The sequence below is a fragment of the Notothenia rossii genome, assembly GCF_949606895.1.
Source record: "Notothenia rossii genome assembly, chromosome: 11".
Lineage (NCBI taxonomy): Eukaryota > Metazoa > Chordata > Actinopteri > Perciformes > Nototheniidae > Notothenia > Notothenia rossii.
The window spans coordinates 21,775,476-21,801,589 of NC_136910.1; the positions used below are offsets into that span (position 1 = coordinate 21,775,476).

Sequence of the window (26,114 nt, forward strand, 5' to 3'; positions counted from 1 at the left end):
AAACTATGTTGTTCAAATACTTTCAGACACGTGGACAAACACACACAGTTTCAATGATACACCAGTCAGAGGAAATGGAAAACACAATAAGAACTTTATTCAACAAAATAAGCCAATCTCATCCAATTCATGTGTTAACTTATTGTAAGTCGCTTTGGATAAAAGCGTCAGCTAAATGCAATGTAATGTAATGTAATGTTAACCGTGGCTTTGAAGAAACTTGGACGACCGACCAACCCACAGTCCAACATTGCTGGAAAACATGTTCATTCACTTTCTTGCAGTGTTTTATGAACCAAACCCAATAACGCCACACGCATATAAAGCAAGAGCCAGCGGAAGATTAGCTTAGCTTAGCATTAAAGATGAAAATGGGTGGACCGGCTGAACTGGCTCTGTCCAAAGTTCAAGCCCAGAAAATATCTCCTTTGCTTAATCTGCACACACATAGAAGAATAAAGGAGACCATTTTGTTTCAAACTGAACTGCTACCTCCGCGACCCGACCACGGATAAGCGGGAGAAGATGGATGGATTTTATTTCAGGTGGTGCTACAATTGGCTAGCCATACTGCTGCCCAACCCCAGCTCTAACCCTAACCCAACAAATGTATTCTAAAAGCAGAGCTGCATACTTGGCACAAACTTCTGCACATAGCCCAGTAGTTCCCAAATGTTTTCTGTCTTCAGCCTTTTTGGAAAAATAACCATTCTCATGTCATGCCTCTGCACCGTGCACTTTGAGAACTACTGACCAAGCCATAAAAAGCAGTTAACTGCAATGAATGCCAGTATGGTGGCAATTTTAAAGCTCTTGAACTTTTCCAAATTCTCTTCATTCAGAAGTACCGGAAACGTAGGTGGGTTCCAAAGGCCAAACACATGTTAGAGTGGTAAATAATTTCCTAAGTAGACTCTTCACATCAACACCGAAACAATATGCCAATCACGTCAATGCTGCCCTGCACATGGTGATGATAAAACAATTCATGAGTTCTCCTCCCCTCACAACGTGCTCACACAGTTTAGGGATCATTTAGTGGGCCCATCCTGGCTTAATCCACTCTCAATCAGCTGAGCTTGTTCCTTCAGCATCAGGGACTGAGGCTGATTAGCATTCCACTGAATGAAAGACCATATTTGACAGAGTGTGTTGGAAAGGGAAGGGATTACCGACTAAACCCCGCTTTGTCGCATTTTGCCCGAGTGCTTGGGTCATGTGTTCTAATCGAACGGCTAATCACCTCACCGATTAAATGCCCAAACTTCATAACAATACAGGGATTGTGTTATCACGTTGGAGCGTTGGGAAAAAGCGTTCATAAACATCCTAGATCAACACAACTCAATGTTATCTGGATGGAAAACGCCAGCGTAACAACAAATGGTTAATTGTTTTCAGCTTTTTTTTAAACATTCAATACAAAAAAAAGATTAAATGATGTCTAATTTATCCAAAGATAATGATAGACTGGTTTTGTCAATTATTTATACGGCTTCTGTTTCACAGGGGAAGCTTTTTGAGTCCTGGCTGCCTGACAGGAGCAGACTAAAAGCCACAGCGGAGCTAATCACTGAACACTTTGAAATCTACCATGAAGCATATCACTGCTCTAACGGGGAGATGGAAAGATCACACAAATAATTAGCTGACTCCTGACAGAGGTGGAATGAACCTTTCTGAAGGAGAAGTGTGAAAACAAGTTGGTTTCAACATTTCTCAATGAAGTGAAATTTTTTTGTTTTGAGCACGACTGAAAGATAACATGAATCATAGTTGGCTTCTTAAAGTCAACACATTACTGTATTCATATTAGAGAATGAGCAGTGGTAGAAGAAGTAATCAGATAATTACTTTAGTAACTTTAATACTACAAAGGTACAAATACTATATTAAAAGTCCTGCATTCAAAATCCTACTCAAAAGTATAAGCATCAAAATATACTTTTAGAGTCCAAAATATTCAATTATAGTATCACTAATAATTGTTGCTTTAATATGGCATCACTGTTATGTTGCAACTGGTAAAAATGGGGATATTTGAATTTGAATTACTGATGTGTAGCTTAACCAAAAATAATATATAATAATCAGGGTTCCTGCAGGTTTTGCCAACTCAAATTTAAGACCTTTTAAGACCTTTTTAAGACCACTTTGAATATAATTTAAGACCTATTTCACAGCAAGAAAGTATGAAGGAAAATTGCTATGAAAGAAGAAATACGTCCCATAATTACTTACAAAGTAAATGTATTCATGTTCAACATAAGAACAATGACTGAACATAACAGCATAACAGTAGAGAACTGTGTTAGCCAAAAAGTGTGTGTGTCTCTGTGCTTGTGTGTGTGTTCGGGCTTTTCAATTAATCGTATTTTAATCGCAATTACGATTTTGGCCGGCCACAATTACAAAAACCACATCGAAAAAAACTATACATTTGATCTAATTAATTTTAGTCTAATTTATTTTTATTTATCATATTTATATATGTTCAGTGGCTTGTGGAAGTGCGCTCCAACATATTTGTTGATCTTGTTTATTGGTATTTATTATTTTGATATTATTTATTTAAATATCTCATTTATTTAATTTATTTTTGTATTTGTTTTTCAGTTGAATTATACGTTCAGGGTAATCAACAGTTAAAAAGATACTGTTCAAATTATTATTTGTTTTAAAGTTCAATAAATGGATTTTTAATGAATCAATCAATGAATAATCGTGATATCAATTATTGTCAAAAATAATGTGTGCGTGTGTGTGTGTGTGTGTGTGTGTGTGTGTGTGTGTGTGTGTGTGTGTGTGTGTGTGTGTGTGTGTGTGTGTGTGTGTGTGTGTGTGTGTGTGTGTGTGTGTGTGTGTGTGTGTGTGTGTGCGCGAGTGCGAGTGCGAGTGAGAGTAACAAGAGCTATATTCAGAGCTCTGCTGCCTTGGCAACAATCTTTCATCGTTGCCGTTGTATGATTGGTGTTTAACTACGGTATTTAGCGTCTACAGCACCTCCACTTTTAGGGTTGACGTAGACCCAAACATCGCCTGGAGGTCCCCCGGTGTTGTTGCTGGAGCTGCTGCACTAGCTATTGCTACATTAGGTAAACCTATGCTAATTTCTTTTGCAAAAGGTGCAGCGGGCTTCAAACACGTTCCCCTCCACTGGTTTCAAACAAGCACTACATGTGATGTTTTCCAACCAAATACGGTTGAACTTACACTTTCCCATATTTATTTGTAAGAAGATTCGAAGATACATGAGTTTCTGACTGCTGTTAGCTGAAGCTCCGTTTCTAGGTTACTAGCTGGGTGTTCTCCGATAAGGGGCCGGAGGAAACCAAGTTAGTGATTACTGGTTCCATGTTGATTTATTTCAATACAAATTGTTGGGGTGAACCGAAAGGCTATTACCGTACTGGTTACTTTGCAGCCCGGACATTTCCCCAAAACACATTTATTTTAGACGCTATCGCAACACAGAAGTACCTTTCAAATCCGATCATTTTTAAGACTTTCTAAATCATATTTAAGACCTTTCTTATTTTTTTGGTAATATTTAAGACCTTTTTAAGGCCTTAAATTCAGATTATCAAATTTCAGACTTTTTAAGACCCCGCGGGAACCTGAATAATTCATTAAATAATTTATATTTTTTCTATTAATATTTGAACCTGCAAATTAGCTAGCAACTAAAGCTGTATGACAAATGTAAAATTTAGCAGAGTAAAAGTAGTATAATGGGAAAATATTTAACTTGAGTAAATATACCTCAAATGTGTACATGAGTACAGTACTTGCATTCCAACACTGAGAAAAAGTCTCAAATATGTATCCTCATGAGGAATAGAAAACAAGCTCCTCTACCTCTCACCAAAGGATGTTGTGGTTGATTGGCGAGGCAGATGTTCCACCTGGAAGCATCAGAGCGTGACAAAATCCTTGTGTGCGTTTGTGTTCAACTACAAATGTGTTTGAGGTGTGTGTAGTTGTTCAAAGTGCACTGTGCTGGCAGGCAGGTCTGGCTGCCATGTAGCATCAGTTTAACAACCATACACCCAAAATGGTCTTTGCCTGGTTTAGAAATATCATTATTCCCACCACATCGGTCTGTTTTCTGGCAAAGACGTGTTAAAACCGTCATATATTAAAAACAAAACGTTCTTCCGCTTAGTCTCAAATTCCAAGTCATAAAATTCAAGCTTGAAAGTCAGATTGTAAATCTATTTTTATTTTCTCTGAAGCCGCTGAATTCAAGATCAACGTTTCCAAGTCATGTAACACTACAAATAGCACAATATGTTGAGTGTTTTCGAATTGTACTCTCTTGTTTTTCCTGTATTTCAGAGTGATTAACACCCAATAACACAGCTGAATCACAGTGATATTTGACTATAGTAACCACTGCGACCATAACACTAAACTACGGCTAATGTAAATGCATGTAAATGAGGAGAGGGAGATTGAAAAGCTAGTAGCTATCCCTCAACATCAAGGATAAAACATCCATCAGAGCAACATGGCAGCCATGGACCACCCGCCTCCTGACAGATGAGTGATGTGGAACATTAATGCAATATAATGCAACAATAAAAAGGTGATTATGACAAGTGTATTCATACAACATCAAGAATGCAGTGACTCACACATTTGAAACTGGCTGCTTGGGTAAACACTTCAAGTATTTGTCAAATCTCTTTCTGTATTATATCTGGTAAAACCAAAAAATTGTATCTTTTAATCAGGGCTAAATATATAAAACTTAACATATAAAGTATGATGAATACAAACCACCTCACAGCGTTAAATAATTCAATCTGATAAACTGGAGATAAATATACGTTGTTATTTCTCATTTCCATTTGTTTTGTGCCTTGTACTTGTGCAAAGCAGTAATTACTTCCACTACACTCACAGCTACACACTCGAGAGAACAAAGGGAAAAACAAGCAGTATTAAGAACATTGTGACCTAGCAGGCTCTGCCATGAATGTTTAGGGGAGTGTGTGTGTGTGTGTGTGTGTGTGTGTGTGTGTGTGTGTGTGTGTGTGTGTGTGTGTGTGTTGGCAGCAGGAGAGTGTGAGGAGTGAGTCAGAGCCTACATACACAGCAGCAGGTTTGTATCATGTTGGGGCGTAAATTGCTGTAAAGGGGAGCCAGCCATGTGGCTCCATTACAGCATGCTGCGCTGCTCACCGCTAAACTGACCCACCACCCAAAATGGACCTGGCAACCCAACAAGGAGAGAGAGAGAGAGAGAGAGAGAGAGAGAGAGAGAGAGAGAGAGAGAGAGAGAGAGAGAGAATACAAAAAAAAACAAGTGCTGTCAACATTACAGCTTGCGATTAATCTGGAAAAACTGAACTCTTTAAAAAATGTACGCAAAGGAATCCCATTACCAAGTTTAAAAGAGCTGATGTTTACCACGAATAAAGCCAGCTGAAAGGAAAAGAAAGTAGAGGAATCTTCACAGGAATTGCCAATTCACTTTTTTTAAATCTGTTGACAGCACTAGAAAACACATTTTTAAATAACTAGGTTAAACCAAGCTTTAGAGCTTATTCAATGACGCCTGGGAAACAACTCTTTTTGGACACCTTTTAACATGTTAACCGTCAATCTAGAATCAGCGTTAATGCCTTTTTTAAACTCAGTTTCAGAGGCTTTTGATGTGCTATGCAATAGTGCAAAGATGTGAACAAGACAATATACTGTTGTCCATCACAATAAATCACAACAGAGAGAACATCTTTTTGAGATTCTGTGTTTGGTCAAAATGGAAGTCAAGTACTTACGGACCCCGATAGTGGATATGGAGAAGAAGAAAACAATTATTTGAAAAATATATATATGTTTTGCGAGATATCGCAATACTTTTGCGAGATCTCGCAAAACTTTTCATTTAGCTCAATGTATTTCCTGGTCAGTTCGGCTGCTACGGCAACACAGAAACCACAACAATGGAGTGGTTCATCAATTTTACTTTGAGCTTGGCCTTAAATATAAAGATACAACATCAGTACTTGGCAATAGGCACGGGTTTCACACATAGACTGTATGTATAAAGGGTCTCACATAAGTGAAGACACCTCAAGAGAACACTCGGAGCGAGGGGACATTCACCTCCCTCTGAGCTGAGTTATTGACAGATTCAAATTTCGCGGATCGATAACTCATAACGTTGTAAAAATACAAACAACATGACTTTACAATCATAGCAAGGTAGACAACGAGCTACAGAGTCGTTTTTATCAGAACAGTTCGATGCGCGCCGTCATCTGAACTAAACATCAAGAATTGGTCGCAATCTGCAGCTTGAGGAGGGAGAGGAATGCTTAGGGACCGTATACAAACTGCAACGGGGTTTTGCGAGATATCACACATTCTAGCAAGAAGGAATAATAATGAAACACATGAACAGACACATCATTGCTGCAGAGATTAAATTATAATTATTACGAATTATAATTTCAGGATAAATACAACTCCAACTAAGTCCAAACTGCATTAAGCCGCCATCTCTCTCTTTAATTTCCCTGTCACATGACTAAAACTAAGGTTACTTCCTCCTATTAGTGCAGAGGATTGGATGCTGAATCTGCAGGAGGTGACATCATGTGAAGTTCACTGAGTCAACAGTTTCAGGGTTGATAAGGAAAGTCTACCCTCCGTCCCCTGCCATTAGATGTGTGTGAACTGGTCAGGATATGAAGGTTACCCAGATTATAAGCAAACATGCAAACACACACAGGAAAGGTCATTTCATCTGGTTGGTCGCCCTGGAAACGGTGCACTGGGGTGTGTTTGGCTACCACTCACTAGTCAAGGTGACCCCTTGTCATCAAGTTTTACGGTGTGTGTGATCTTGTGTGTGTGATCTTGTGTGTGTGATCTTGTGTGTGTGTGTGTGTGTGTGTGTGTACAGTATGACACCTCTCAATAATCTGCTGCCCCATTTCTCACCGTGTACAGGTGTCAGCTGGTGTATAAACTATCATCACTCACACTAACACACAGCACAGAAGCAATTTATTGTCACCACATGACGTTTTCAATCAAAACAACATGGGTAGTGTTCTGAACAAATACTCTGCTTATAATAGTCCTGGGTAGTTTGGTTACAATGTAAACTAGGGCTGCACATTATGGCAACAATGATAAATCTGAATTATTTTGATCAATACTGAGATCAGGATTTTATTTAGATTTTTGGCACAAGCTAGTTTTCAATTGCAGTTTCACATTTAAATGTGTCATATTATGCTCATTTGTAGGTACATACAGTATTTGTATGTTGTGTCTCTACTGTGTCATGTTTACATGCTTTAATGCTCTTTTTCTCATACTGCCTGTGCTGCAGCACCTCTGGAAGGAGGGTTTTAGCCTTTGCAGACCATCTAAATCACATGTGTCAAACTCAAGGCCCGGGGGCCAAATCAGGCCCGTGGAGGATTTAATTTCAGCCAGCAGGATAATTTTTAATTACTATTAGATCTGGCCCGCTGGTATATTGCAAGCACACCTTCACTCAATCCTGAGGGTTTCCTCAGCTCAGAGCCTGAGCCCAAACATTGATGAACTTGCACCCAAGACGAGATGCCAAGTATCTGGCTTGAACTAGCATCACAGAGCAGCAAACTGAGTTTCAATGGATGTTTCCTTCGGCACTTTTTCTCTCACGACAACAGGGCATGTTTTGTCTTTGAGAGAAATAGTTTTTTTGATGCTGTTGTTGGCCTGTGGGAAAATGTAATCATAAGAAATGAGTCTGGAAAAGCTGCAGATAGAGCCATAAGAAATGAATGCAACTGATTATTTAAATGTTTAATGTTGTTTTTATAGGCAATCATTTAAGCTTTGTTAGTTCCAGGTTGAATATGTGCAATAAGTTCATTTCAATAAATGTTGCTATAAACATTGAACCAGTCCGGCCCTCGACTAGTACCAATTTTTTAATTTTGTCCCACTGTGTATTTGAGTTTGACACCCCTGATCTAAATGCACAAAAACCTATAACACACTACAGGAAAGGGAAAACTCATAACTTAACATTTGCTTAGCAAATGTAGCATGTTGTATAGGTTTTAGTGCATGTAAATGGTCTCCAAAGGATAAAATTCCTCCAGAGGGAGTTTCTCTCCCCCACACTCCGACCCCCACTGCCTGAATTACGCCTCCATTGGACTCCTTTGTTTACTTCCATAACTTATGGCACATTTCCACTGCAGCGTGGTAGCCCCGTTTAAGCGTCCCTATTAGCGTCCTCACTCAGGCCTCGGGCTGCCTCGCTGGCCGTCCGAAGCCGTGGCGCATTTCCATTACAGTTTAGGACATGGGGTAGCAACGTAGTGTATGCGGGGCGATCGGCTTTTTGGCGGGCTTTTTGGGCGGAGCGACGCTGGGTAAAACTGCAGTGGCGTCATCTTCAATGCGACACAACTCACAAAACAATGGAGGATGTGGAAGCGATCGTTTACTTGTTTCTTGGTGTGTGGCTTGTTATCACAGCAAGAAGGAAAGTAAATATTTGAATTTCAAGCACCAGTAAGTACTGCCCCATAATAAGTACATTTGAGGAAATATTAAATCATGAAAAGAAAATCTTTCTAATAAATTAAGCGAATATCAAAGCTAACTATAAACATAAATACTAAAGTGTAAAACACAGCAAAACTATATTCATAAATCGATCTTGTGACGATTCTCTCTTACCAATCAGCAGTCGAGAGTGTTGACGTCACTAGTTCAGCCCTGGCCTGATAGAACCACGATTTTATGGGGCCGGAAAAAGAGGGGAAAAGTACCCTCTAGCCGGTGCTACGCTATATGGAAAGGCCACCAAAAACTGGCCTGGCCGCTTGAGAACGATTAAGGACGCTTAAACGGGGCTACCCGCTGCAGTGGAAATGCGCCAAAAGTGACATCACTATGTAACACTCACGATTCTATTAGCTGGCGCTTCAACACATTGTACGGGATAGGCTAAGGGGCGGGACATCTCTAAGTGGTTGACCAATCACAACAGAGCCGGCCAGCTAACCAATCACAGCAGACTGAGCTCTGGTTTCAGACAGAGGGTGAAAAGAGGTGCTGCAGCACAGGCAGTATGAGAAACATAAAGAGCTTTTTGAACATTAAGGCATGTAAACATGTCACAGTAGAGACACTACATACTGATATACACTTGAACATCAGCAGAACAGGGCCCCTTTAAAGTCACATTCCACATATCTTACAGTTGTGTTCTCCTGTGTGCTTTATCAGAAACCTCTACTGATTAACGGAAAGGTCTTTTAATTCTCATGAACACTGTCGGTGTGTCATATTACAGAGAGGGTTCCAAACAGTACAAACAGATAAGACAGGAAATTACTGATGGATTTGCCTCAAGTGCATTACATGAATGTAATACAACATCAAGTAAGCAGAAGTTTAACAACCTCCAATTCAAGTGTTTCTTTCCGTTAACCGTCAAGTGGGAAATAGGTATTTTTTGTGTTTCTCTTAGTATCCTAAGATACTGTTATGTTTGGCTGTGAAAAAAAAAATATATATATATATATATATTATGAAGGGCAGACCATCTATTTCTATTTTTTTAGAAAGGGGCAGGTCATATAAGATGTGTTTCTTCTCCCTGCTCCTTTTCGCTCAATGGTGTTTTGGTAGAGACATGTTTTGTTGGCAATTATTGTACATTGGGTTTTGCGTATTGAGTGGGACAAATAAAAATGAAATGAAGTGTATTGTAAGAGCACAATGCTGCAATCTAAATTATCCTTAAGGCAGAGTGAGAGCACTTGCTTTTACTTATAAGAGCATATGTGATGTTATAATAGATGTAGGCTAATACATATTGCTGTCATGTTAGGTGGAGGTAAAGCTCAGTAGTGTTTGTTTCACCTCACTGCTGAATCACAGATTATTACCAACAGCAGCTTGTTGTTGCAGATGCCTGCAGGCAGCCCTGAGGCTCAGCATGGCTTGGTGGTATATTTCATATTTTTACAAATCTATACTTAACATATAGTGTGTAGATCTTCTTCAATTTACAACTATTTTCTGTCATTAAGAATGTGTGTTTTTATTCATTGCAAATAAAGCACATAGCCAAAACCATGAACCATGACTGGTTTCCATATACTTAAGGCCATACAGTGTTTATCATTCTTCAGCAAACCCAGTTCTCATTGTGGGTTGCCTCCCTTTGATCTGCACCTGACTGAATTATGCCTCCATGCAGAAGATATCCATCTCACATACACTCAGTGACCACCTGTTCAATCTGATGCAATCCAATACAGCTGCCAATAAGTGTACACCCAATCAGAAAGATGCATTGTGCAATCTAATGAGAAGCAGTGGACACCATGATTGCTAATGTTAAAAAGCCATTAGAGATCCCCACTGCATTACAGACAGGGGTGATGAGCTGATGTATATCCATACTCTGTTTCCGTGGGGGAAATGGACATCATTTGCTTCTGCTCAGCCAGTGTGACAATCGGCACGCTGAAGCTGCACTGCTTTCACACCCTCAGGAGATGAAAATTCAGTGTGTGTGTGTCAGTGTGTATGAATGTGTGTGAAACCCATCCAATTTCCCTTTCAGATGAGCTGTTATCGGCGAGCAGAGGCAGAGTCAGTGCCCCCTACTCCGCAGATGCAGCTCCAAAAAGGAAAGAAAAGGGAGGGAGGGGGCACTTCCGGTGCCAAATATGGAAGTGTCGGAATTCCCCCCTTGACAGACTGACACATCGTGATTCAACTCACGTTCGGCTCGTACCACAGGAAGGTGCTGACGGGGGAGAGGAGGGAGGGAGGGAGTCTCCACCAACACCATATGACACAGATTCCTCATCATCATAATCACCACCATCATCACCACCATCATCATCACCATTATCATCACCATCATGGCCTCAGACCAACACAGATTTGATCAACACGCGTACATGTAAATGATGTTGTGCTCGCACGTATGTTCGCCAGTGTAGGGCTTCATTCAATATATAACTGGATTTTAAAATGAAATATGACTTTTTGGCAGCATTTCCTGAACACAGACACGACATGTGACGGTGTTTCTGCACATGTGATGCCAGGACTTGCTGCAGAGCATACGGGAGAGTGTGTGTGCTCAGCATTACATCTGAAAGGCTGCAGCAGTGATAGTGAGATAGTGAGATAATGGTTCATCTTTAAAGATGTCATCCCTTCTTTTCCTCTTCAAATCTCAGGTTACAATATCACTTAAGGTACAGGTCCAAATACACACTGCAGCAGGAAAGCCATATTTTTCTCGCCTCTCAGTCCTTTTATTCCCCTTAATTTCAGTCAAATTAGAGTCTGAAAAGAACAGTGGATCACACACACTGTGCTTCCATTTTCACCGTTCCATCCTGCGTCTCTGTTTGGAGATGCATTCCACTAACTTTCCTTTCATCCTCTGCCATCCTCCTGCTCAGCCTGACAGCCTGCACTTCTCCTCCCCTATCCCCCAGTAGCTCAGCTTGGATACGTTACAGATGTGCTAAAGGCTGCTGACATGCTGCATACGAGCAGCAGATGCCAACAGTTATGCTGGATGACAGCTAGCTGTGCTGCAACAGCCTAACAGAGCAGTTGGTGGAATCTAAATAATACAAAAGGATAGCTGCACCAAGCTCATGACGTCCGGATGAGCATTTGGGGCACTGCCTGTTCTTTAAATAAATATTGAATTGTTATGTAAAGGGTAATATACAACAAGATAAACAGAGGAAGCCAATTCAGAAATCTGTCATAAACGTTATTAGTTATTAGCTGGCTTTGAGGAATAAAATCTCTGGGAAGAGGACACATTTTTTATAATTTCTAAATCAGACAACTAAGGGCCCAGTTCCCCCACGGTGTTGCGTGCATTGCCATGGATGCATAGTACTTTCCTGGTTATTCTCCCCCACATCAATTATTACGTTTAGCTTTGGGGTTGTACATTGTGTGTCTGTCTGGAATAATGTTATTCAGTCTGGATTCTGCCGAAGTGTGATGATGATGTGAAGATAGCAGTAACATTATAGCTGTGGCTGAGCAGTGTGCACAGTTTCTATATAAGGAATAGTTGCTAGTACAGCTTCCAAAATAATAAGCAGTAACTTCTGACACAGTATTATAACAAGTTGAAGCACTTTTAGCCCCAGCTACTAGCGATCCAAAACATACACTGTGATGCAATAAAGCACACTTCTCCACACAGTGAACCATCAATACTAGTGACATTCTACTATTCACAATACCAATTACCACAGTCAAAAATAACCTGGCCAAAGTGCATTTAGTGGCAATGGCCTGCACATTCAATGTTGTCCTATTTTTGAGTATTTGATGTATTGGCTTTGTAGATATATACAGCTGAGTGAAAATGGACTAACTGAAATAAATGCAGAAGCGCACTTGACTAAATAACAATAAAACTAAAGAAAAAATGTATTAAACAATAAATCCCATATACTTCATGTACACTCCTTTATAGCCGTTTGAATAATGAGCAATCATTATGGTAAGAAAACTCTAAATTATAGCATGTAAAGCATCTCTTTTGAAATACTGGATTTATCAAATTGGGGGACGAATCAATTCTATCAGACTACATTGAACACATCATATATATAACTTATACTTATCTTTAATAAAATGATATAGGAGGGGTAAAGCTTCATTGTTGTTATCATCTACAATGTGATACAGGTTCATGTAGGACTGTAAAACTGTACCTGCTTCCTTGTTACATAACACAATTGTCCACCCTACTACACTGTCTGTCAGTCAGCGTCACGATGACGCTCGCAAACATCGATGCCGCCCAAAGATCAGCAACAGGTTGGCACAGAGCTGGAACATTGCCTGGAGCCAGAGGAGGCACGGCGCTCTGCAGGGACAGAACACAAAGCTGGGATGGAGCTCCGAGCTGAGACAATGGAGGTGAGCACAGTGGGACTAATCAGAGTGGAGGAATCCGTGGTTTGAAACAATCACACTGGAGGAATCATGCCTAAGCAGAGCATTTGGATTCAATATACTTCATTCCACATGAGCACAGAGGCTCCGTTTCACCTCAAATGACCCCAAACACGAACAAAGGGAAACGTACCAGAGCTCAAACTGCCTGCACCGAACTGAGGCTGATACCAAGGTATCTTTTCATGATGGAAATGAGGAAGTATTGCTGGGATTTCTTTCCATTACACTTTGCGTTCAGCCTGAAACAGCAGCTGGCCATGACTCTACTACTACTCGGCATTAGGGCTGAACGATTAATCGATTTTAAATCAAAATCGCGATTTGCAATGATGCGATTATCGAATCGCAAAGCCTGCGATTTAAAAAAAAGAAATAACCCTTCTTTTTTCTTGTGTGTCTACACCAATCAGAAGTGCTGTGCTACACATGTACCAGCCATTGTAAACCAATCAGAAGTGGCCCATGATAGAAATTGATAGATTGATCCAATCACCTGCCAAGTATTTCTGAAATACTTTTCCAAATGGCTTCCAATGGAGCTTTCCATCTGAGTCAGGTTAGTGATGCTCCATCACATGTTTCTATTACAGGGTGAATCTTAAACTGAAGCTTGACTTTAAAGCAACCCAACGGAAGTTTCATGTAAGTTTAGTTATTTCACTCGTAGCTCGGGCTGCGGGGGTGCTAGAGACGGGAGCACGTTGATACGACCTTCCTAGCCGGAGATATGGCCGCATTTTACAATAAACCTCCGTTGGGTCGCTTAAAAACAAATATCGCAAATCGAATCGCAATCGCAATATTTGTCAGAAAAATCGCAATTAGATTTCTTCCAAAAATGGTGCAGCCCTACTCGGCATGCTACATAACAATCCAATTTAATGTTAATGAAATGATGGCTTCGGTCATGGTAACTATGTCAACTATTATAGAGCTGCTAGGATGACCCTAGTCTAACTTACCAACTAATCAATTAGCATATAGACAGGGAAATAGTCAAAGTATTTTTATAATCGAATAGTTGTATTAAAAAAAAGTAAATTTCATACAAAAAAAATTGTAGAAAATGTCATTTCCAGCCCTTCAAATATGGATATTTTTTCAATTCATGCTAAAGTAAATAATATACTTCGCAGATATTTCAAGACATAACCTTGGACTTTGAGAATCAAGGATTTTCAAGACAAACAAGAAAATTATCAATATTATTGTATTTTAAAACTGTATACAAGTTCTGTTGGGGTATATCTGAGAAGATGGCAAAAGAACTACTATTGTTGACTGTCATTTTTTGTTTTTTGTCCACAAGGGTTAAGAAATGAAAAGGCTAGGGCTATACTGAACAGATTGTACCAGTGTGACTGTGGGGATGGAGTGTTCGGCTGAATTACTCACAGCCCCCACACATCAGACACATTGGACCCAAATCCCTCCCTCGTGAACACAGTTTTTGAAATATGACAATGCATGCTCCCCAATGAAAATCAAACAAATACCAACAGCATTCTTGTTATCTTTAAATGCGAGTGAAGCTCTATGCTTTTTGTAATGCCTCTTGAGAGTTGTCAATTGAGAGATTTTGCAGAAGTTTCACACCAAATTGCACTGTTTTTAATGGAAGTAAATAGTGAAAAATGCCATCACAAGCCCATGGTAACATCTTATTTATTATTTTCACTAGGCCTCTGACGATGATTGTGATATATTATATTAAATGTAATTTCATCTCTTTAAATGTTATAGAATATCAATGCAAGTGTTTTTAAAAGATAACTGTGGTTTTAATACTTAAGAATATTCAGACATTGGCCGAAACTCATTAAAATACACAAACTACATTTCAAAATTAACTCTTGGACTCTGAAAAAATGTGCAATGTCTTATGATAGTAGGAAACAAAACGTGCTGTTAATTGTGGCCTCATGTTGGTTAAAAAGTACAACATGTAAACAATTTTACATATATAGTACAATAAGTCGATATAGTAATTATTGTGACAAACCAAGTTTTAAACAGCTTCAAATAAACATATTGAATTTAAAGAAAAGCAGCAATTTTTCACTTCATAAACCAGTAACCAGCAAATGTTTTATATTTCAGATTTATACTCAATAGGCGCATTCACACCGCAGTACTTTTCCCACAAAGGTTCATCTGTACTTAGTTCATCAGAACTCTTTAGTTCTGATGAACTAAGTACAGATCGCGTTCACACCGGAATAAATCCCTGGGGAGGATCAGGCAAATGAAGCCGCTGACATCACTTCTTCCTCTTCTGCTTTGGGTTTACTGGCAGGACGCAAGTTTACAACTAAAAGTACTGCGGTGTGAACACGGCTTATAGGCGGTTTCACACCGCAGTACTTTTCTCACTTTAGTTCCGATATAGTTCCGAAATGTTGCGTTCACACCAAAAAAATCTGGAACTAAAATTTGTTCATGAGAACCTTTTTACCCCTTTTTCCGTCCCTGCTAGAGAGCAGGGACTTTCGTGGGAGAAAAAGGTTCCTATTTCTGATTGGCTGGGCGGATTGCAAACCACTCCCCGTAAAACTCCAGAAAAGTTTGTGAAGCCACCATTTTATTATCCTCGCATTAGCATTATTAGCATTGGCATTAGCCCCGCGCACCAATGGAGAGAGAATAACTTATGGCAACACAAAAGAAAACATGGGCGCGATGGAGATGAGGAGGTGTCAGCGTTCTGGTGATTTACTCGGAAGGCTTCAGTAGAAACTGCTGGGAGTCCCAGCAGTTTCTACTGAAGCCAGTCCCCAACTCCGGGGACTTCTGGCCGGGGACTTAGGGTGGCAGTATACGCCGTGAAGTTGTTTGCGGCCTGCCAGTAAACCCAAAGCAGAAGAAGAAGAAGTGACGTCAGCCGCTTCATTTGCCTAATCCTCCCCCAGGGACTTATTCCGTTGTGAACGCGATCTGTACTTAGTTCATCAGAACTAAAGAGGTCTGATGAACTAAGTTCTGATTAACCTTTGTGGGAAAAGTACTGCGGTGTGAACGCGCCTTATGTCACTTGATTGATAAATCAACAACTGGTCTCCCTAGGTTATTGAATCTATATGCAGTTTCTACTTCGATTTTTCAGAAAACGTAGAAACACTTATATTCCAACATGTGCTTTATAGACCATAATCGACACGTTTCCATATCAACCACACCTGAAACTATCTTGCCTTGGAGCTAGAGATCCTCTCTTAAGATCTGGAAGACAACATTGGTAGAAGAGCTGAGACACACAAACACATAGCCACTACAAAAATCAATGAATGGACCACCTGATAATCCACTCCCACCACCAAAACACAACTGGGAGCCAGCCTGGCCCCGACGCTCGAGCTTCATCAAACACACGGAGCCTGCAGCACTGTTGGGATTACATCACTTGGCTGAATACACTCCTGAACAAACATACAGATGATGCTTGTTCAGCAACAACAACAACCTGACGAGAGGCGGTTTACCCACTGTCAGGGGGTAACTAGCACATCTCCACCAGCATCTAAAACTTCACCAAACACGGAGTAGAGTTGACTCTTCAATCCAACAAGGAATTTCCCCCTTTGTTATTAGCATTATCTGATAGGACATGTCATTTCAGAGGCAGATATATTGCCAGCCACTCAACAGTACAGTTAGGGTGCAAAGAAACAAAAACACACAGTCGTGAGACACTGCCCACACACACACAAGTATCCGCCATTGTGAGTCATGTAAAAATTACACTCAGTATCTCTAGTTTCGGCAGCAGAGGAGTGGGGTTATGGCTTTGGTCCTCTACTGTTGGTTTTGATGTATATTGTTCTGACATCTGACACAAACAAACACAACAAACTGGATACGGAGATGCAGGAAAATAAAATCATTGTTTATCCTGGGAAAGATCATCTCTCAGTTTGTAGACCACCTGGGAGTAATTAAACCCCACTCTTCTTCAAATAATAGCAGCTTCCCTGCACATGCCCTGCTTAATGGTAGCTGTTGAGAAGAATTATTATTCAAATATTAAATCTCTATTGACAGAATTCCATATCGTATTCCGATTTTGTGGATTCTAATAAGGTTTTGATACAACGCGTTGGTTTCTAAATTCATCTTTGTGACTTGAACTGCCATCCCACATCCACAAATGAATCCTGCTCAATCTGCAAAAAAGATAGCAAATCACCTCTAGTTGTCGCTTGAGCACAAATGCAATATAAAATGGCCATAACCAAGTGTTCCAAACTGATTCAAATGTGATTTAGAGCAAGTCATCCCCGTGAAAACAGAGTCAAATCACAGCCTATCAGCAACTGTATTCTGATCATCGAGATGCTCATTTAAAGCAGGTTCACAAGTGTACAAATCTTTACTAGCATGTCTTAAATTCATGTTCAGGTAATTGTATTTTTACCAGTATAGGTAGATTTGGTTTGGAGTTAAGGGATCCATTATGGATAAGTCTTTAAAAAGTGAACCCCATGCTCCATCACATTTTCAAACCACTAGTACCAACATTAACCAATCATATGGAGTTTGCATTGTTTGTTTTTGACTGCTTCATTGTGATATTATGTTCTATAATTCATGTTTCTGACCCCTATCTCTGTACCTTCTCTCCTCAGTAGAAACAGACCCGTTAGCTTCTCTAAACACAGGTGCTCAGATCCCTCATCGGACCGGCTCATAAATACCACCCTGCACTGATTGCCCCCCAAGCGACTATTGGTCCCCTCCAATCGGCCCCCCAGCAGCGGGTCGCTCGGGCCCTCTGCTCCTCCTCACTCCTGCTGACTCCATAATGATGCAGCCTGCTGATGACAGGAAGAAACCCCGCTGCTGCTTTCTGCACGATGGCATTTTCATAATCGACCCCCGGCGCTCTATTGCCAAGCAGTCCGGCTAATGGTCATGTTTTTTTTGTTCCATTGATTGATATGCAGACGTTGTGTGCCTGTAGTATGTCAGAACATGTTGCAAGGTCATATATTGCAAGGTTGGCTATTCACTGTCTGATGATATACTGTACATTATAGGAAATCAGCAAATCCTCACATTGGAGAAGCTGGAAACAGAAAATGTGTGTTTTTTAAATGACAATCTTTGTTAATTATCATAAATGTTTTGCCAATTGACTTATGACTTCCCCTCTTTTCAAATTGATGCAGATCTGCCCATCGTGTTTCTCCTCCCTCAACATCTTCCTCCTCCTCCTCTTCCTCCCTCTCTGTGGTGTCTCTGGCTATTGCTGATCCGAAGAAACCTCCCACAGGTCACAACACCAGGCGCCTCCTCCTCCCTTTGTAACATCGCACCCTCATTAGAGCCTTTCCAGATGAAGAGCGAGTTTTTTTGTGCTTTCTTGTAGCAGAGAAAATCAGATATATTACTCCTACTGTAGGCTGAGTTCTGATGTCATGTGACACCATATTGCCTCGGCCACACTAGGAAGCATGAACTCTGTTTAACCCGACCTTCACCAAACGCATCTTTGGCTCAGTGAGCACACATGGGCTTTTTCTCCTGCATCCACAAACACCTCTCAGGTACCAGGAAGCTTTTAGGCAGTCCAGCTCTCTCCTGGAGTGTTTCTGTAAACAGGTGGAGTTTCTTCACATGAAGGAAAACCCTTGTGATGCGTTCGCTGCCTGAAATCTACCTCACCTGGACAGATGCCCCGAGCGCAGTGAAACTGAACAGTACCCAGAACAGTTACTGTTTACTCTCAATACTGCAACTAGTTTAATCATGAGCACTCCTTTGGGGAGACATTTTGAGAGCCCCCACCTCTTTAAATAAGCTCACACAGGTAATGTCTACAGATACTTCCAGGAGCATTTCCCACAGATGATGGTGACAGCTTCTCCTCTGCTATCTCGTGTAACTAGCTGAACTGCCAAGGGGCAAACTGTCAGTGAGGTTTGGTCACAGAGAGGTGGAATAGTAATAACCGGAGTTGGAGGGAAGGTTCACTAAACATATATCAAATGAGTGCTTACACTGCCAAGTAAACGATTGGAATAAATGTTTTTTTTTGCTGTGATTGGTTTATTAGAAAACGATTTGAAGAGATCATATTTGACTTTTTTATCATTTCTGACACTTGAAAATCATTATTCTGTTTACCTATAAATAAAGCAATCATCTGTCTTTCTAAACAGACCTGAGTTTCTGTGAGATAGATTTTCAACCATCAGTCAGGCTAAGTGACCCAGCACTTTAAAGGAAATACACTAATAAAAGCCTCCTTAGGGGGCAACCTGTGAGTTAGGAGGTGAGGTCACATTGAGGTGGAATTAACATGACTGACTAGTAGCATTCCTGCTAAAATAGCATTGTAATAAACCAGAGGGGAAGGGAGGTTCACTAGACATAAATCAAATGAGTCCATACACTGGGTAAACAATTACAGTTGAATTAATTGATGATCAATTTGACTGAAGAAAGGGATTCGAGTACATCATATTTTAATATTTCTCATACTTTTTAAAATCATAAATCTGTTAACCTAAGGAAAGCAATCATCTGTCTTTCTAAACTAGCCTCAGTTTCTGTGAGTTAGATTTACAACCATTACACAGGCTAATGTTAGTGTTCCAGCACTTCTTTTCAAGGAAATACACTAATAAAAGCCCTTTTGGTATCACCTAGTGATCATGTCTTTATCATAAATCACTTTGACACATGACAGAAAAGCCACACCACCCGGGCTCAGTGAAGTAAGTTAGCCTGTCCTATGAAGCCTTCCCCCGGTGCAGCAGGTGTCCCTCCGCGGCAGGAGGACGCCAGGTCAGCGGCAGGAAAACAAACAAGCTCCGTCTTACCTTGTAGACATTCTCCGTTATACGGTGCACCTCGTCGGTCCGGGACATCCTTGTTGGAGCGTCAGTCAGAACCATAGACTAAAGCTTTCCTATTAGGTGAGGTCGGGATGCTTTTCCGAGCTGTGGCGGGAGAAATAACGCAGCTGCTGGCGGGGACTCGCGGCTCTTGTCTTGCCTGTGACAGAGAGACAAGCTCGGTTGGCCGTGGGATTCCTGCTTTTATAGGAAAGTCCTCCGCGGCGCCCACACGGCTCCCCTCCGCCGGAGCCTCCCGTCGGAGCGCAGAGGCGGACCCACTTCAGAGGGGCGGTGCTGCCTTCAAGGGCGGTGGGAAACAGCAACCTAAAGATTGGATAAGTCATGCTAGAAAATGTAAATGTATTGTTCAAGAATGCATGCATGATGCACATAAAAAGTAAGTAAAGTGAAGGACTACATTGTGGGATCAAATGGCAGATTCCATAGCAAAAAGCTTAGAATATGATCATCTTTGTGTAAAAAAAATAAAAACAAGATAAATTGTTCATTGTTTTATCACAAGAGTTGTATTCCTGAAGAAAATGTACATGGTCAAATGAGGTCAACTCTGCTGCTGGTTCCCTATATTAATGATAATAATAATATTAATAATGATAATAACCTGCTACTTTTATTGTTTAATTAAACATTAAAAGTAGCAGGTTATTATTATAAAAAAAATAAAACATAAATGCATAAAACTCAATATTAATATTCAGTTTTAAAAAGATAATTAAAATGTGATTTAACCACCCATTCACTATACATTGCATTCCTTTCTCTAAATGGTGTACAATTATTTTACACCCACGATTGATGTAGGAGAACTGTATTTAAATTAAACAAACTATAATTTTGCAATTTTCAACATCGAGCAACATCGTTGAGTAATTGGAGTACTTTATTATGGAAGAATTTGATAGGCTTACTTTTATATTGTGCCTCAATAAGAACTTGAGTGCTTTGAGGCACACAAAAAAATCCAAAATGCCAAAGGCTTGAAGTCATGTGGATATGACTAAAGACATCTGTAAATGAGTACAGTCTATTATTTTTCTGCCTTTTGTTTTATGAATAGTACTAATTAATTCTAAACAAACTCAACTTGAAGACACTAGGATTTTACGGTGAGTCCGTGAATGCAGCCTATAATTTAAAATCCTCGCCTCCTCCGCTGTCACGCGCTACCCACGCCGCCGCCTCTGCTGCATCCATTCAGAATACCCGGGCAAGCATCTCACAGGAACAGAACAGAGCAGTATACACATTTAATAAGAAAAATTATATCTACTCCAACATTAAAGCACTGTAACATTTCATGATACTCCTTAAGGCACTTGAATTTAGGATTTAGTCTATGGTGTTTATTGTTTTGGATCCTGTCAATGTCTACTTCTGTAGGGCTGAGGTTGATAATGCACTGTCATGTACCTGGAGGTAAGATAACTTTGATCCTTTATTTGTTTACCCTGCTCTATATTTGTGCGGCTCCACTCCTTTTGGCTCAGTGGGTTTTGGTTGGTATGAGTGGGATGGAGCCACATTTTCTTGGATTACAAACCTTGTATGGTGGGTTGGGGAATCCCACACAATTCAACGCATCACGATCTGAAGGCCTTTGAATGAGTAAAAGCACAGAAGAAGATAACAGAGAAGCAGCAGTGTGTCACGCCTTTTCTATTCTGCAAAACAAATTTTAGAGAGATGTTATATGAGATATATTCAAGGGCTGCTGGTAGATAATAAAGTGGAGCATCAATAAACCACCAGAACAGACCCCATTTTGCAAAGCGACCAAACTGACACATTGAAAATCTATCAGGCATGTTTGATCTTTACCAGTGCAAACAGCATCGCTCCCTCTGTCAGACAGATATTGATGTATTCCTCTAAGTGTAGGCTACTCAATTCATGCAGTTAGTTTCCATGATCAAATATATGTGTTTGGTGATTGCCAATCCAACTAGAAGTCTAATTGTACACAAATAAATTAAGAACATGATTGTTGATTATGGTTAGCTCAAGTACAGCAGAGCTCTAGACCTCAGACTCGAGTCAGGCATTAATTCTCAACAATCAGGACATGTGACTTGAGAGAGAAGAGAAAAAAGTTTGACTTGGAAAAAACTGTAATAATGGAGTCAGTGATATCAAAACACACTTAGAACCAATTTAAAAGGCAAAATCTTTCAAATCATGTCTTTTTTATTTATTATTTATTATTGCTTAAGAGATCTGAAATACTTGCATCCGACAATTTGCTGAGGAAGTCTTGAACTTAAAGGATTTTACACTTGGATAATGAGACTCACTGGAGTATGATGGACTTCGAATCAGGGGATAGCAAGTTCAAACCCCACTGCAGTCAGCATGTTGTTGTGTCCCTGAGACACTTCACCCCAAATTGCTCCTGTGGGGATTGCCCACAGTTTTGAGTATGTAAGTCGCTTTGGATAAAATCGTCTAAAAAGTAACATGTAATGTAATGAGATTGCATAAAATAATATGATTTTTTTTTGCCAATAGCTGGATAAAAAGACTGATACCACTCTCACTAAATGTGCAGCTACAGCCAGTTAGAGTATCTGAGCAGAGGTGGGAGACTCAGATCTTGTTACGATTATTGTGTTATGTCACGTTTTGTATGTCTTGTTTTGGGTGTTTTGCTGTTCTCCCTGTCATGTTTTCCTCCTGGGCCCTTTCTCATTTCTCTAACTCCCCTCCTCGACTCCCCTCCTTGACTCCTATCCTATCCTCGAGACTTAGTCCCGCCCACAGGAGATGCGAGCCGAGGAGCCGAGGAGGGGAACCGAGGAGAGAGGAGGGGAAGCAGCAGGCGGTTAGAGAAATGAGAACTCCTCTCCTCTGAGCGGTCATTTTAAACAGACGTCCATTGATGATGACAGGAGGCACAGCAGCCCTCTGTCTGATGGACAGATGTGTTCATGACCACACATATATTTACTTTGATTCATTCACAGTGCGGTATAATGCGACAATAGGCCTAACAGGCTGCGGACCAGTGGCGGCGCCAGAGATTTTCTCTAGGGGGTGCTGTGGGGTAGCTTGAAGTTTCATAGAGGGTGCTCAAACATTAAAGAGCAACTTCCAGGTTAAAGACACCTGTGAATAAATGTGTTGGAAAATATACAGAAATATAAACTACAGTGACATCTGGCGTCGTTTTTGTAAGAAATGTTCACTTCCGCATAAAAAAGCCTCGGCACGTGACCTCCCGCGTGTGACATAACACGGGGGACACAAGGGGGAGAGCGGCCGGTGTAACGTATTAATAAACATGGATCCCAATGCTAGTTTCGACACAAAAGACACAGAAGAAGTTGAACATGAATATTCGAATGCATATGACGGACCACAACCTTATAATTATGAGCCTGCTAGGCGTCCAAGAGACCAGGAGCAGCCAAGGATTAGAAGAAATAACGGCCATCGGAGAGAAATTGAGCTGTGGTGTGAGGAGAACCAGTGGAGAACTGAGCAGCTATCTTGGTGAGTGACCGGCGTTAGCTACAGAATGTTAGCTAACGTCACATCACAACATTGTAAAGTTAGCTATCATATATCAGGCTATAACTAAAGTAGCATTGATAATATAGTAACGTTACCGGCAGGACTGTTGATACTGATCCATAACAGAAACTAATGCGCAAGTATCAGCCGTATCTTGCGTTACCTAATGCATCTCCACACTACGGTGCCGTGTACGAGATACGGCTGATACTTGACGATCTGGCGGAGAAAGGTTGTGGAGCCTCCGTTGATATGTTGTTGTAAATGGCTTGATGGAAAGCAGGTGTGTAGTCGGGGAGGGTGCACAGCTGATTGCAGCAGGTGAGTGGAGGTTGAGCCGGGAGCCAGGAGTGACAGCCACCACGCACACACAAACAACACAGACAGGGGGAAACAAACAAACACAAAGAAGACGGCTGGAGCAGTACAGCCACCACAGCGTTACCTAATGCAACTCCACACTATGTCTTACGGTGCCGTGTACCAGAGGGGAGAGAGAGAGAGCAGCGAAGGGGGGGGGGGGGGGGGGGGGGGAGAGAGAAGTAATACGGTTTCCTGATAAAGCTGTGGAGAGTATGTGCTGCAGGGAGGTGGATGCACAACGCACCCAGGAACGAACGCTAGCTCCAGTCCTTTTTACTGTGGACTCTGAAGAGTTTATCGCCGGCCACTAGAGGGCAGTGTCACTGCTGTCGCTGCCCGGTTATGCCGTGCTCTGACCCGGAAGTGCCGAGCGGCCATTTTAGTTCAAACATTGTTCATGCACTCCGCCTCGAGTTGAGACGTTCGTCCACTCACTCATGTAAGACTGTTTCCACTATTATATTATACCATATATTATACTATATATATATTATACTATTATACTACTATACTCTGTTTCGTGGTATATATTTGTGTTGATTGAATTGCATGGATGTAATACTTTGTCAGCTTATCTTGCTGCATTATTCTGTTTTAGGGTGTCGTCATCCTTGTCAATAAATCACCGAAACTGACATTGAGGAGTGTGTTTCTTCAGACTCGATGTCCTGACAGGCTGGTATTTGTGCAACCTGCACAAACACAATACTGCACCATGATTACAAATGGTGAAATACAATGAAAAACTACCGAAAACTACCAGCTCACTAAAACACAACCGCTCAACTCAACGCAACTCTACTATACCCGCAGTCAGAGAGCGGAGATGTGTCCCCTGTGTGATGTAATATGACGCGTTTGACGTATGACCTTAAAAAAAAGCCGTTTTTAAGAGCAGAGCTCAATATTGCTCCTTTCCCTCTGAATTCCTGCCCTTATATCAAATCCTGCTTTCACTTTTTTAATTGTAATTTTCAAGCAAGTTTAAGCATAAATGTAGAAAAAATAACAACCTGCAAGATGCTCTTTAAGGGTTTCCCATTAATGCACCAGCGCTACAGAATTTTCTACTGCAACACTCCCCACACGCACACACAGTGTACCCGCGACTGTTACAATGAAGGCTCAATAATCAGCTCACGGCATACAGGTGTAAGCAGGAGTAAAGTGCTATTTTTACAAGTGGGGAGTGGACCTCACCTCCTCTAGTGGGGTCCGGGGGCAAGCTCCCCCGGGAAGATTTTTTTTTAAATATTGAAGTTAAAAGCATCAATCTGGTGCACTTTGAGAGCAAAATGAAGAGATCTATGGATACATCTCTCAACACCCATATGAAACAGAACTGTAAACAGATTTTCTATTTCTTTATAGATATTTGAGACCCACTGAGATAACTAGACTAAAGTGAACTATATAAACACTGAGAGAGTCCTTTACTTCACCTGAGGTTATCTGAGACTCCCAGTCTGACAGGAGAGTTCTCCCTCCACCTTGTTGTTGAAAAAGCACACAAAATGGCTCGTCACACACACACACACACACACACACACACACACACACACACACACACACACACACACACACACACACACACACACACACACACACACACACACACACACACACACACACACACACACACACACCATTATGTGCAGAATCCCTCTCGCTTTCAGGTGGTTTTGATTGAGTGTCCACACATGGACGTTTAAGGACTAAAAAACTATCAATTTTTCACATTGCTGTTAGCAAATAATTTGGCACTCTAGCTAACAGGAAGTCACTGAAGTGTCAAAGTAATTCAGCCACAAAAAACACATATTTATTGGGGGTGCTGAGGGGGTGCTTCAGCACCCCCTACAGTAGCTCACCCCTGGCGCCGCCCCTGCTGCGGACACACACACACACACACATATATATGTATATTAATATAAATATATACAATTTCAGAATCAAACAGATCATAACGTAACGCTATCAGAGACTGGATATATCCCCCATGTCTCTGGTCGCTACAATGAGGAAAATAAATTACGGGCCAAAAGTTTTATTTACAAGTAGGCCTATTAAAAGTAAGCAGAGGACACCAAACCAACTGAGACCTGTCTGTCCGCTGCATCTACGCACTGTACAACACACCTACACTACATACACACACCTACACACTGTATAACACACACCTACACACTGTACAACACACACACCTACACACATGTGACAACACTAAATGGTTAAAAAAAATATCGACTCTTTGTTTGTAGATATCTACTAAACTAAAGCAAATAAAGAGAGTAGGCCTGTTATATTGAGTGATATATATTATACACACTGCTCTGCTTTCTGCACGGACCTCACAGCTTTTCTCTCTAGCCTCATCCCAATACCCCT

The 26,114-nt window shown here is 40.9% G+C and overlaps 1 protein-coding gene across 4 annotated transcripts in view; it reads right to left on the reverse strand.

The window, feature by feature from the left end:
• Positions 1-20,091, reverse strand: part of baiap2b (BAR/IMD domain containing adaptor protein 2b) — a 76,483-nt gene extending 56,392 nt beyond the window's left edge. For 2 of the 4 annotated variants that reach the window (XM_079658867.1, XM_079658866.1), the window contains exon 1: positions 19,815-20,091. In XM_079658867.1, coding sequence (XP_079514993.1) covers positions 19,815-19,889 — 75 coding nt within the window. In that variant the 5' untranslated portion in view covers positions 19,890-20,091. The remainder of the gene's footprint in view (positions 1-19,814) is intronic. The other 2 variants (XM_079658869.1, XM_079658868.1) reach the window with 2 other exon arrangements.
• Between the last annotated feature and the right edge of the window lie 6,023 nt (positions 20,092-26,114).